Below are 14,528 nucleotides of genomic sequence, written 5' to 3' on the forward strand. Positions count from 1 at the left end.
GCCACATAGCTGCGGCACGAAAGCACCTGATGTACCACTCAGCATCAACCTCTGTCCTATCAAGAACCTTTGAAGAATTGAAGGAACCAAGTTGAATTGCAACTTGGAGGTGGGGATGGTTCACCCTATATTCATCGATTAACTTCTTGTGAGGACCCATATGTGCCGCAGGCAAAACCAACAGGCAGTTGCAGCCCACATGGAGGCTCTTGGTCGACAGCAGCAGCCCCCAAGGAGAGCTCGCCACTACAGATCACTGCGCATCTACAGGTTTCGCATGACATACCTGCAGGTGTCAGAGTGCCAGTGTCAGAGGCGACTGCGGATGTCAAGAGAGGCAGTGACACATCTCTGTGCCCTGCTGAATGATGACCTGCAGTCCAGAGGTTTCGGGGGACATCCTATGCCTGTGGTCCTCAAAGTGATAGCTGCTCGCAATTTTTATGTTTCTGCATCATTTCAGGGGCCCACCAGAGACCTTTGTCAGCAGTGCACTGCTGTATCAGGGAGGTCACAGACGCCCTGTTCCCGGGGGCTGGTAACTATATCCACTTCACAACAGACCCCGAGAGTCAGGCACAGGGGACCACCGGTTTCGGCTCCATCACGGGATTCCCACAGGTGCAAGGGATCATTGATTGCACCTATGTGGTCAGCAAAGCTCCCGCCGGGCGACCAGCTGAATACGTAAACCGCAAGGGCTTCCACGCAATGTGCAGCTCATATGTGATCACCAGAAATGATTCATGCAAATCTGTGCCATGATGCCTTCATCCTGCGCTAGTCCCGACTGCCGTTGCTGTTCACTGAAATGGCTCAGATGGAGGGGGGCTTCTTGGAGACAAGGGCTATCCCTTGCAGACATGGCTCCTGACACCAGAGACACCCCACCACTGCTGAAGAGAGCCAGCCACGGAGCTACAAGAGCCGCCATTGAGCAGGCGATTGGCATGCTGAAAATGTGATTCCGCTGCCTGGACAGATCAGGTGGTGCCCTGCATGTATAAACCAGAAAGGGTAGCTCACATCATTGCTGTCTGCTGTGCTCTCCACAACTAAACGCACAGGATGAGGAGAGAAGTGAGCAGGACTTACAGCAAGAAAGGCGCATGGGAGGACAGAGAGCATCCAGGTGCCACATGCAGGGTAAGCAGCGAGCTAGGGATGCATGGTGGCGCCTCATTGATCAAAGGTTCTCCACACCATAGGAACTACCGTGGGCTCTTCACGCCACGCAGCACCCTCGTTCACCTATTGTGCAGCAGTCCGCATCTGCAACATCTTTGCATCCGCCATTACTGGCAGCAGCAGACTGAGCCATTGTCCATGTTACTGCATCCCTGGAGACGCATATGTTTGAAAACCAATGCAGGATTGGTGAGGAAATGTATGCTATTGTCATGGATTTTCAACTATTACGCATCGGCACATGTTCACGAACACTTTGCTTCTGCAGCAGTGGATCATAATTATTGGTGTAATATCAATAGTTGGCAATGCAGCTAGAATATAAACATATTTTCCTGGTTTCTTACAAAGATTGTTTAATTGAAGTTACATGTCTTTTCACATAACAGTTAAGAGAGAAATGAATAGAGATTCCAAATGTCATGGTCCCGTAGTTTTTTTTCCCCGGGAATATGCGGTTTGCCCTGAAAATTTGCAGAGGATGAGTATTGCTTTAAGAACCGGCAAGTCTCAGAAGTTATAGAAAGGTGCATTTTCAGTTGCCATTAGAAACAGCCATTTGGAGACTGCAATTCAAAGGGTGCATTCTTGTTACCATAGATACAGCCACTGGGAGTGAGTAGCAAGTGATACATTTGTTACAATTCAATTTTGAACTGGCTTTTAGTTGAAGACAGTTTGTTCTAATGGAACACACAGAGGACACAGACAGACAGCTGTAGTATTTCGCACCTGAAAAGAGCTCCCAACCATTGAAACTGAAGGAATAGGATTTTAGTCTGTTTAATTATTATCTCTCAAAATTCTAAAAAGTCAAGCCAAAATGGAGATCTCTGATAATTTAAACTGAAGGAAGGGAAGCTAGACTGTGACAATCTTTTATCCCTCAAAAACTCTAAAGTCAGATTGATTCCATTGAAAGTGTTTGCAAGTCGTTCATTGTTGCAATTTGCTGGAGAAGGAAAGCATCACCTACTGCTGAAGTTAGACTACGGACGGTTCTACTGTGGAAGAACTTTTTTCCCCGCATTGGACGACTGTGAGGACTCCAAGCAACATTGGACTGTAAATTTGCAAGAACTCTAATTTTATTTTAAAATGTTGTTTATATATTCACCATGTTTAAGAATTTAGTTATTCTAATTAATTTGTTGATTTAAAGACAATTGGTTTGGTTAGCCTCATTCGGGGGTTAATAGATGGTACAATTTTGTGGGTCCCTCTTTAATTTGGAAAGTTTTAAATGATATGTTAGGTGATCTGTGGAGCAATGGGATTAAATTATTAATGTATTTCTCCCACCACAATCAGAATCATATATTTTGATTGGGGGCTTAGACTGGAGCAGTTGGTCGTAACAATTAGTCTGCAGCTTTTCACAGTCAGATAATTAGAAGCCCACAGTATGTAAATATTCCTCAGTTATGGTTTTATTTCTGTTGTGTATGTGTCCTTTGTGGTCCATTTAAGTCTCACGTCCTGGAATGTACAAAATTATTATTCACCCAGGTGCAACACGCCTACAAAAAGGAATGTTACACTTGTGTGGAAGAAGAGGATTGCAACTTCACAGGACACTGGGACACAGCAGGGTAAGTATGTGGCAGCAAAGCAGAAAGTACTGGGGAAACTCAGCAGGTCAGGCAGCATCTGTGGAGAGAGAAGCAAAGTTAACTTTCTGTGAACTTGGTCACAGCCTGAAAGTTAACTCTGCCTCTCTCTCCACAGATGCTGCCTGACCTGCTGAGTTTCTCTAGCACTTTCTGCTGTGCTGCCAGATTGACAGCAGCCCCACTCTTCAACAATGAGGTAAGTATTTCTTTGATAGCTGTCAGGAAGCAGGTGCTGGGGCGCTTTAAATAGGGTCCCATCACCTGCTACATAGTTGTCAAATGGTTCCTTACTGCGCCGGATGTATCGCTTCTCACCACGTAATATGGGGAAGGGGCACACCGCAGTAATGCTAACGAGTCCCCGCGCGTAATATCACGGGGGCTTGGCGGCAGCCACTCAATGCGGGCACACGGCCAAGTTCAAAGCGCACCGCTGCCAAGTGCAGCGTGCTAATAAAAATCCAGCCCCTTATTTTTAAAACCTTACTGACTGCCCTTGTGTCCTTTTGTTTTTTTCTCCATGCTCTCAGCTAGTGAGAGGACTTCGACTCTGATGTCCTCCTCATCCAGTGATTCACCAGTAGGCTACTGGCTACCTCTCCTCCTCCCCACCATGGATGTTTATGGAAAACATCTATCAGACTGAATTGGGGCAAATCTAGCCAATGGCCTTAGGATGAGACAATCAACTCTTATTGCATTAGTTTGAAATAGATAGTGAGCTGTGACATTCTGCAAGCTTAATTGGCTTTGTAGCTTTTTTCAAAAATTCCAGCCCTGTGTAAAATTAAGTTTGTTTTAAAACACACTTAAACGTAACTCAAAACCAAAAGCTTTCCATCATCAACTTGAAACATTAACTATTTCTCTCTCTACAGACATTGCCTAACCTGCTGAATATTTCCAGTATTTTCTGTCTATATCATCAATTTAAATATGGGTTAAAGAATAAGTATTGGCCAGGACATCAGAAATTCCCTGCTCTTCAAATAGTGTCAGGGGATTTTTTTTAATATATCCACAATATTTTGAAACAGACCAAAAAGGCACTATTCCCTCAATATAACACCAATGCAAGTCTCAAATAGGGTTCGAACCCACAACCTTCTGGGCTGCATATTAGCAGCCCGTCGCCGAACTAGTCAAGCTTCAAAGATGGCGGGGAGCACGTGAGATTTCCTCCAAGGAGTCACCAAGATATTTAGCGTGGCAGCTCAGTTGCATGGCAAGCAGGCGCTCCGTCCCCGGCAACAGCGTCCGGGTGCCACTGTGCAGACGCCAAAGGGCTTCAAGCATTGCATTTCAACTTTTAAAGTAATAGACATGTTAAAATTAAAGTGAAAAATTTAATTAAAGATTCAAGCCCCTCTCACACACCCCAATGTCTAAACAATTTATTAATTGCCCTCTCCCACCCCCCAAAAAAAAACACTTACCTTGCCATCCCGACCTTCCCAACCTCCAAAGTTAATGACCACTTACCTTCAACCCCTTCCCACCAATCGCAGAACTTTTCCCCCCCCCCCCCCCACCCTCTCCCTGAAAACTTAGCTGCTCCCCCCCTCCCAACCATTGTTCCGCTTGGAACGGCACGGGGGTTCCAGCAACCGACCAGAATATCGCAGCAGGATGGCAGACGGCAGCAGGTAAGTGGTTAATTCATTCAAATGTATTAACACATTTAAATTGTGATGCTGCCACGAGGCCTCACTGCCACCGGTAATATGGGGGCCAGTAAAATTCAGCCCTCTGATTCAGACAAGAGTGCGACTATCCGATCCAACAGACATTTTCAAGGTGCCAATTCTTGCTGGAGTAGTTTCATGGATGACAGATCTTTGGTTTTAACCGAAGTGGCCATACTTTACATATATGTCCAGACATCAAACTTTCAGCCAAGTCTGAATCTGTTCTCAACACTAATATTCATATATTTAGCAATTAGGAAGATGTGGATGGTTTTTCATTTTACTAGCCCAAGGTCCCTGAGGCCAATTGATGCCCTCACTAAGAACAGCTAACTCAGCATGTACTCACCATTGAATCTGGGACCTTTGAGCTCGTACAACCAAATGTAAATTTAGAATCAATGACCAAAAACTATGGTCCACTATCTGACTCTAGCTGCATAGTTAAATTCAGTCAATTCTCAGCTAATTTGTTACATGGAGCATCATGTGGAAAGGAAACAATTAGATGCCCACAATTTCAAAATCACACCTCATAGGATCCAAAACTTTTTCTTTGTAGCATTCTCTGAAGCCCAAGATTAACCTTCCACTTTTTAAAAAGTGATTGAACCAAATTTTAATTATTGGATTACCTTTCTGAAAGAAGGGGAGCCCAAAGAGCTTGGCGATGAGTCTGTAGCAGATGAGATTGTGAAGAAGTGAGTAGTCACATCATGTGGAAATTTGGCAATTTCATTCTGGCGGTATAGTCTGTGATGACGCAGCGTTGCTACCCAATCGTCAAAAGTGTTCTGGAATTTTACCTAGCAAAGATACATTTCATTTAAGTGGGAGTTATCACAAAGTGGTCAATATAGATTCAGCAAACAAAATACTGCGAGTACCTTCAAATGATATATGTGCTCTTCTGTATCTAGATCAATACGTTTTGCTTTCTTCTTTATCGACATCACAGACAGCCCAACATCAATGCATCCATGAAGTTTTCCTTTCTGAATCTGAAAAATAACCTTTTTAAAAATGCACTCTGCAAACACAGGCACATGATTTCAACTTGGCAAAACTGGGACGTTGACACCACGAACAAGATAAAACATCCAGCATTAGATGTTTTCCAGTTGTGTGCCAGAACAGTGTCAAGTAATAAATTTACAACAATTTGCATTTAAGGATCACCTTTAACATCCCAAGGCACTTCAGAAGAACACAAACAAAAATTTTCACAGAGTCAAAGAAGGAGACATTAGGACAAGCGACCAAAAGCTTGGTTGATGAGTAAGGATAGAGAGGTGGAGAAGTTTTGGAAGGGGAATTTCAAACCTTAGAGTACAAGACTGTTGAAGGCACAGCCCCAATGGTGACGGCAAAGAGGGGATGCACATGGAGGTCAGAGTTGGAGGAACACAGTTATCAGAGGAGGTTAAGCAGAAAGGGAGGGGTGAAGACAGAGAGATTTGAACAAGAAGATTAGTCTTAAAATCAAGGTGGACCAGAAACCAATGTAGGTAAGTGAGCACAGGAGTGATGGGTGAACAGTATTTGTTGCAAGTTAGGATATAGGCAGAAGAAACTAAACAATTACTTTGTGTTTGTCTTTACAGAAGATGCAGAAAATCTTGCAGAAAAACTAGACAACCAAGGGAGTTGTGAAAGTGAGGAACTGAAAGAAGTTAGTATTAATAAAGAGGTGGTACTTGAAAAATTAACTGGAATTAAGGTTGATAAATCCCCTGGACCAGATGAGCTACATCCCAGAGTGTTGAAGGAGGCTGCTACTGAGATAGTGGATGCATTGGTGATTATCTTTCAAAATTCTATAAATTCTGGAAAGGTTCCTGCAGACTGGAAAGTAGCAAATGTAACCCCACTATTTGAGAAGGGAGTGAGAGGGAGAATGGAGAACTACAGACCTGTTAGTTTGACATCAGCAGTAGGGAAAATGTTAGAATCTATTATAAAGGCTGAATTTTATTAGCGCATTGCACATCGCAACAGCGCGCTTTGAACACAGAGGCCTTCATATGTGGAAGTGTCGCCGCTGAGCCCCTGCGATATTTCGCGCGGGGACTCATTTAAATGGAGGGGGTGCAGCGGCCGCCCCCTGATGACATACCCTTTGTACCCGGCAATGGCTTCTGGCGCCATTTTTAATAGGCTGCAGGCCCTTTGGACACATTAAAAAAAATTTTAAGTGACAGAATGCTGAAAAAGTAAAAGATTTACATTTACTCATTTTCAATTCCCTCACCCACACCCCCAATGAGTAATAAATATGTAAATTAGCCCCTCCATCCAGAAAAAAACTTTTTTCAGGTCTCAAATTGTCTCCCCCAAACTTCATTACCTATGACCCTCAAACACTTCTCACCATCCCCATAGCCTAAAAGAAGTGTTTTTCCTGCTCCCCCACTCCCACCCGGATAATTTTAGCCCTCCCCAGTGTCTCACCTTGGAACTCCGAACGGAGTTCCGAAGACACACGAGATGCAGCTGGCGGCCGTAAAATCGGCATGGGCGGCCACCGGGACCAGGGACGTTTATTTGCATTTCGTTTTGATGAAATTTAATATATAAATTAAGGCCTCGCCAGGCCGCACCGAGGCATGGCCGCCAATAAAATGCGGTAGGCCCTTCTTGGTGTCGGGGGCTGTGACAGGCTGCTCCCGCAAATATTTTACAGGGCCCCCTGCCACAACTCTCGACATCGAAGGGTTGGTAAAATGCAGCCCATAGAAAATATTGGTAAAATTGGGCACAGTCAACATGGAAACATGAAAGGGAAATCAGGCTCGACAAGCCTGTTTTTTGAGGATGATACTTGTAGCATAGATAAAAGAACCAGTGGATGTGGTGTATTTGGATTTTCAGAAGGCTTTTGATAAGCTCCCGCACAAGAGATTAGTAAACAAAATTAGAGCACATGGGATTGGGGGTAATATACTAGTATGGATTGAGAACTGGTTAACAGACAGAAAGCAGAGAGTAGGAATAAACAGGCCATTCTTATGATGGCAGGCTGTTACTAGTGGGACACTGCAAGGATCAGTAGCCGGGCCACAGCTGTTCACAATCTATATAAATGATTTGGATACGGGGACCAATTGTAATATTTCCAAATTTGCTGACGATACAAAATGAGGTGGGAATGTAAGTTATGAGGAAGCTGCAAGGAGCCCTTAAGTGTACTTGGACAGGCTAAGTAAATGGGCAAGAACAAGGCCGATAGAATATAATGCGAATAAGTGTGAAGTTATCCACTTTGGTAGAAAAAAGCGGAAAGACAGAATATTTCTTAAATGGTGACAGGTTGGGAAGTGTTGGTGCCCAAAGGGACCTGGGTGTCCTTGTTCCTCAAAGGGGGTTTGAGTACAGAAGTAAAGACATCTTGCTGCAATTGTATAGAGCCTTGGTGATACTGCACTTGGAGTATTGTGTACAGTTTTGGTCTCCTCATCTAAGGAAGGATATACTTGCCACAGAAGGAATGCAATGGAGGTTCACGAGACTAATCCCTGGAACAGCAGGATTGTCTTATGAGGAGAGAATGAGGAAACTGGGCCTGTATTCTCTAGCGCTTTAAAGAATGAGAGGTGATCTCATTGAAACTTACAAAATTCTTACAAGGTGTGACAGGGTGGATGCAGATAGGATGTTTCCCCTGGCTGGTGAGTCTAAAACTAGAGGACATAGTCTCAGAATAAGGAGAAGGCCATTTAAGACTGAGATGAGGAGGAATTTCTTCATTCAGAAGGGGTGGAATCTTTGGAATTCTCTACCCCACAGGGCTGTGGAATCTCAATCACTGAGCATGTTCAAGACAGAAATCGATAGATTTCTGGAGACTAATGACATCAAGGAACATGAAGATAACTCGGGAACGTGGTGTTGAGGTAGAGGATCAGCCATGATCTAATTTAATGGTAGAGCAGGCTCAACGAGCTGAATGGCCTACTCCTGTTCCTATGTTCCTAAGAGTTTTGGATGCACTCAAGTTTACGAAGCGTGGAAGATGAGAGGTCAGCCAGGAGAGCATTGGATTAGTTGAGTATTCTAGATATTCTGACGTATGAGAGGGGAACCAATTCATTCTTTTTAATTGATTTATCCATTTTGTTAAAAATCCAGTTTGCATATCCAAGTTCCGAACCATTATCAGAAAGAAGGATATAAATTTTATTGAAGAATTTTACTGTGGTTACTTAAAAAAGACCTAGTAAATTTAAAGATGTTCCAGTACAGCTTGCAACCAGGACAGGATTACAAATAACACCTTCAAATATTACTCTTTTATACTTACATCAGCCTGAGTTTTTGAATACTTCAGGATCCCTTTATCCAAGAAGAAGTATCGCTGGAAGTGAAAATAAGAGTATTTACTCAAATGTTTATCGAATTGGAAAAACATTAATACACTGGGATAACTGCACAACATATCTTGGATTCGTATTCCTATAAACAGCATAAAAACCTACACAAATTCAATAACATTCAAAAGAAAATTGGATAAATACTTGAAAAGGAACAAAATTGCAAGGATGTGGGAGTAATTGGATAGCCCTTTCAAAGGCACAATGGGTTGAATGGACACCTTCTGTGCTGTATCATTCGATAATTCTTTGAGTGAGGAGGAAACAATAAGCAAATTAGAAATAAGGGAACATTTAGGATCGACTGGCCATAATGTTCTGTCAGAAAATAACAACTTGCATTTATGTAGCATTTTTAAAAACAGAGTAAAATGTCACAAGTCCCTTCACAGGACCAAACAAAATTTGGCACCAAGGCATGTAAGAAGATATCATGGCCAGGTGACCAGATACCTGGCTGAAGACGTCATTTTTAAAGGAGAGAGAGAGAGAGAGAGAGAGAGAGAGAGAGAGAGAGAGAGAGGGAGAGGGAGAGAGAGAGAGAGAGAGAGAGAGAGAGAGAGAGAGAGAGAGAGAGAGAGAGAGAGAGAGAGATCAAAGCGATCAGGGAGCAAATTCCAGCTCAGGGCAAAAATTCCAGAACCAGAGGCCTAGGCAATTGAAGACACAGCTGCCAATGGTGGAGCGATTAAAATCAGAGATGCAGATAAGGAAGCAGCAATTAAACAGCTTACATTTTAAAGCTGATTTTTACGGTATGAGAGAATGCATGAGAACGGTAAAAATGGGACAACTCATCAGAAAGTAAAGTGGAATAGTTTCAAAGGGATAGTTTTTAAGGTGCAAACAAATTTATCACTAAAATAGTTCAGGGACAGAATAAAAGGATTAAGGTATGTTGGGTCGCTAACAATGTTGTGAAAAGCAGTAGGGAGAAATAGAAAGCATACAATGGCCTGAATGTTGTGGTCAGTGGTGAAATGGCAGCGCTCACCAGTGACCTGAAGAAAGCTGCCCACAAAGATGTAGCAATCTCTGTGGCACGGATATCACCTTTCTTAATGTTATTTTGAATCTGCCATCAAGTCAAGAGGATTCCTAAGCATCCAGGAACAATGACGTCATCAAGCAGGGCAAACAGCCAGTAACACAAGAATTCTCAGACAACAAACCAGCAAGTAAAATGCACTGACTGTCCTTCAATTTTTATAAATTTTACAGAGAAAAATAAAGATTGTGATATACACATTAGAAGATAAAATACCAAACTTTAAAAAAATACATCACAAAACTATGGAATCATCAATGGAAAAATGTACAAATGTAGAATTAGTTGTCCAGGGCCACAGAGGTTGTTCAGCAGTAACTATGGCCAGGATTTTATCCTTGGCGGACAGGAGACATCCACTGATGGTGACGAACCCCCTTCCACCTGGCCTGTGGATCCGACCAGCATTTTGCGGAACGCCAGCCATTAATTGCTCTGAGGCAGGACTTCCACTCCTTGAAGTCCAGCCTAATAGAGCTGACAGCCAAGCAGTGGGCTGGCAACTCTTAGCTCCAGCAGTGTCACTGGGAGCGGTGGCCACTGCTGCGACAGCAGCCCAGCGGAAGACGAAGATATCGGGGAGCCCGGAACCAAGGTAGGTTTTTGCTGCCTCGCCGGGGGTGATCGGTCAGGCCGCAGCGAGACAAGGGTGGTCAATTGGGGGGGGGGGGGGGGGGGGACAGGGGGCATATTGGGTGTTGGAAGTGGTTGGCCCTCCGTCAGGCACATGGTGCCCAATCATGAGGGCCCACCCCCCAGGCAGTCAGTCAGAGAGCTGCCTGCTTTTAACAGGCGGTTTTACTCACTTTACTCAGTGGTCACTTAACGGCCTTGATTACACAGGGCGGCGGTGGCGAAAAACAGCTCGCCTGCCCCGGGCCAAAGTGGCGGCGGAGGCGGGAGCGGGTCGGGATGGGCCCCCCAAGCCTCCCACTCCATGTTATGCCCTCACCCCACCTTCCCACTCTTTTTTTGGGGGGGCATAAAATTTCAGCCTATGACTTTGCATGCTGTTACAAAATCAGTTACACCTCATTAACAAGGCATAACTTTGTTTTTTTTTAAGTGATACTGCAATGTAAAAAGGGAAGTTCTTGTCAGCAGAGACTTCAACAGTCCATACTATGGAGGATAGAATCATTGTCAGCAATTTCTGGATTTCCTCATTTACCTGCACACGTACAGATACCAGAAATTGCTGTCAGTTTCTGACGAGTAAGGACAGCAAGCGCTGCCAATTCTCTGTCATTACTAACACCTCCAGGCCAAAATGTTTTAATGTTCAGAGAAGGAGCAGGATAGTGTGATCTGCAAAGATCAGCTGGAGAATGCCAAGAAACCTATAAAAGGTGCAAGGTGCAAGAAGAATCACAAGCAAAACATACTTGGAAACATAAAACAGAAAGTAAAGCATTGTTAGGAGTAAGTAAAGGGTGCAGAAAGAGCTTGGTCTATTAAAAATAACAGTGAGGAAGTGATTTTCGCAGATAAACAAATTGCTGAAGAACAACTGCTAAAGTACTCCACCGTTATTGTTCAATACTGCTCACAAAAGAAATGAGGGTAGAAATGCTGGACTTGGTGAATATAGACGGAAAATTTTAAAATCACATGAAGTCAGGTTGGGGAAGCTGAAGCTCAAGATAGATAAGACTCCCAGTTTGACAAGGTTCAAGCAAATTGGACCCAATAAAGCTTTTCTACCACATAAAGAATTTAAGAATAAGGGTCAAATTTACAAAAGAAAAATGGGAAATGCCAGAGGAACTTTTTTATTTTACTGAAAGGGTGACAAATACGAGTGGAACAAGAACCAGGAGTCGGGAATGGAGTGAGGCTGTCACATGTGCAGCACAGAGTGGCTAGCTCTCTCATCCAAGAGCAGATACACAAAAAGGAGTGCTGAGAGCAGCATGAAGGTCACTATATCCAAGTAATATTTAAATAAATATATGTAAGTAAATACCTGTTTTGTAAAAGCATTATTAAAACACTTTACATGAAGTACGTTCATATGATATATTTTAGTTTAGATGGGGAGGTGGTCCATAATTACAAATCTATTTGAAAAGTGGTCCTTCAACCAAAATAGGTTAAGAACTGCCTGGTTAGATGGATCAAAGATGTTCTCCTACCTGAAACTGTTACTATGTTACACATAATGTTAAAACATGGTTATGCAGAAATGTTTGTTGTACAAGGAACATATATTGTTTAATAAAGTAGATGCATGCACCAAAAAAAAGTATGAATAAAATACATAATTTTTCTTGCATCATTTCTGAATCTGCTATCAATGCTTATTTTTATAACATATTTTAAGTGCTCAATTACCATAATACACTGCTGCCTCAATTGGACACAAAGCATACCTTATGCCAGCCTTTGAGGGGCCACTTTCTCTTTTTCAGCAAGTAGCCTTCCTGCTTCCATGGTTCTTGGATATCTTTTATGCTATCTCGAAGTCCTTCTACAATCTCCCAGCTATCCTGTTGAAGCAAAAAAAAACACAAAATTGAAGTATTCAGCATACTTCTAAAATATACACACTTCACTACAGAGCACTAAATAACTCCTCACAGTTGTGGTCTAACATTCTATGTGACTCAATAGCACTGTATTATATTTTATAATTTGGAACCAATTCAAGTGGGGAGTACGTCAGTTCCCAGAAAAAATTCAGAGCTGAAAATTGATGTGGGCTTGCATGTTAAAAACTTAGTTCTGTGTTTGCTCAATTCTAACCTCAATGTATTTTACTAGCAGTTATGTTATACATTTTGCATCGATGAGACATTTTTAAACTATGTAGCAACATAACAGATGCAGTCAAGTCACCTCAGCTGCACATCACATCATTTCATGCATTGGTATGGTAGTGGAATGGTTATGTTACTGGATTGGTAATGCAAGACCTAAATTAATAATCCAGAGAATGCAAATTCAAATCACATCATGGCAGTATGAGATTTAAAATCAGTTTTTTTTTTAAATGCAGAAATAAAAAGCTTGACATCAGTAAAAATGAGGGTTGGATCATCATAAAAACCAAACTGCTTCGCTAATGTCCTTTAGGGAAGGAAACCTGCCATCCTCACCCAGTCTAGTCTATGTGACTCCAGTCCAACAAAATGGTTCACTCGGAACTGCCATGCAAAGTGGCCAAACAAACAAGCCACTAGTTGAACCACCTGGAAACGTTTTAGGGCTTCATTTTGAATAGCCAACCTACCTGTGCTTCTTTACCAACATAAGCTTGGTGTTTGGGTATGAGAGAACAACATGCATAAGCAATGCCATGTTTTTAACCTAAATGTAACGCAGAACAAGTGATGCTGGTCATTATGATCTCAATCCAGCTACTGGTCATGTGGTAACTGGAGCATATTTCCTACCAACAGGATTTCCAATACAGTAAAGGCTTATAACAACAAAAAGCAACTTGTATTTATATAAACATAGTAAAAAGCTCCAAAGTATTGTCAAACAAAATTTTTTACAGAGCCATACAAGGAGATAGAAAGGCAGGTGACTAAAGGCTTGGTCAAACAGATAGGTTTTAAGCAGCATAGTAACAGGAGGAAAGTGAGGTAGAGAGGGAATTCCAGAGCTCAGGCCTAGGCAGCTGAAGACACAGCAGCTTATGGTACAGCCATTAAAACTGGAGATGCTCAATGGCGAGAATTGGAGGAACACAGATATCCTGGTGGATTGTAGGGCTAGAGATTACAGAGATGACGAGGGGGGAGGTCATGGAAGGGTGTGAAAACAAGGATGAGGATTATGGAAAAAAAGAAGAGGCATTACTTAGCCTGCAAAAGACATTTGATTTAACCCGAGCCAGCACTATATGCTGATGTAGTAAATTGTCTCAGCAGCTGATCCAACACAAGATAAATGCTTTCCCAGTTATTACTACAATTACGGATGTAGAATAAATATGCTGCCCGCATGAGATTCTGTTCCTTGAATGCATTGGACTGTACACAATGGCTGCGCTTAGCTTCTGAGAAAGCCAATGGCAGCAAAGGAAAGCTGGCATGGAGCAGATTATGCCAACAAAAGTTAGAGGGTGAAATTTGTCTACGGTGGCAACAAAAAACTGCAGATAGCTAATTGGCAGCCCTTTTAACACTATCAACTTCAATGAAAAGTTTAAAAAAAAATTACGGACTGGTAATCCATTACTGTTATAAGTGTTGGACTTTGTAGCATGGCTATGTTTTAAAAACTGTGATCTTTAATGCAGGTTAAAATGGATTTGGAGAAAACGTGACCTGAAACCAATTCTGTCCAGACACAAGCCAGGGGTCTGGGTTACTATGGAAAACAAGGAACCCAGATCAAAGGCCATTTGAAAGCAGGGTGCAAAGTTGAAACACCTAAAAAGGACAATAGGTTTATCTCTCCCAGACACAGTTTGTAAACAGGGAGCCAGAGGCTCTAAAAATGCAAATTTGAGTTGCAATCTTTAACACCTGGAAACAAAGGCAGGCCCAGGTGATTGTGCTATGGTCAGACATCCATGGACTCTGAATATTGTAAAAGGAAAACTCCTATCGATTTTTGTTCTGGATAAATTCTACAGGTTGTCCGGGTCAGCAGGCTGAAAGGACAAAAT

At 42.6% G+C, this 14,528-nt stretch overlaps 1 protein-coding gene across 2 annotated transcripts in view; it reads right to left on the reverse strand.

Moving 5' to 3' along the window:
• Positions 1 to 14,528, reverse strand: part of osbpl3b (oxysterol binding protein-like 3b) — a 215,970-nt gene that overhangs the window by 125,174 nt on the left and 76,268 nt on the right. For both annotated transcript variants that reach the window (XM_068058932.1, XM_068058942.1), the window contains exons 3-6: positions 12,280 to 12,396; positions 8,790 to 8,843; positions 5,377 to 5,490; positions 5,125 to 5,295 (exon numbers count right to left, since the gene is read on the reverse strand). In XM_068058932.1, coding sequence (XP_067915033.1) covers positions 5,125 to 5,295; positions 5,377 to 5,490; positions 8,790 to 8,843; positions 12,280 to 12,396 — 456 coding nt within the window. The remainder of the gene's footprint in view (positions 1 to 5,124; positions 5,296 to 5,376; positions 5,491 to 8,789; positions 8,844 to 12,279; positions 12,397 to 14,528) is intronic.

The sequence above is a fragment of the Heterodontus francisci genome, chromosome 2, assembly GCF_036365525.1.
Source record: "Heterodontus francisci isolate sHetFra1 chromosome 2, sHetFra1.hap1, whole genome shotgun sequence".
In the NCBI taxonomy this organism is placed as follows: domain Eukaryota; kingdom Metazoa; phylum Chordata; class Chondrichthyes; order Heterodontiformes; family Heterodontidae; genus Heterodontus; species Heterodontus francisci.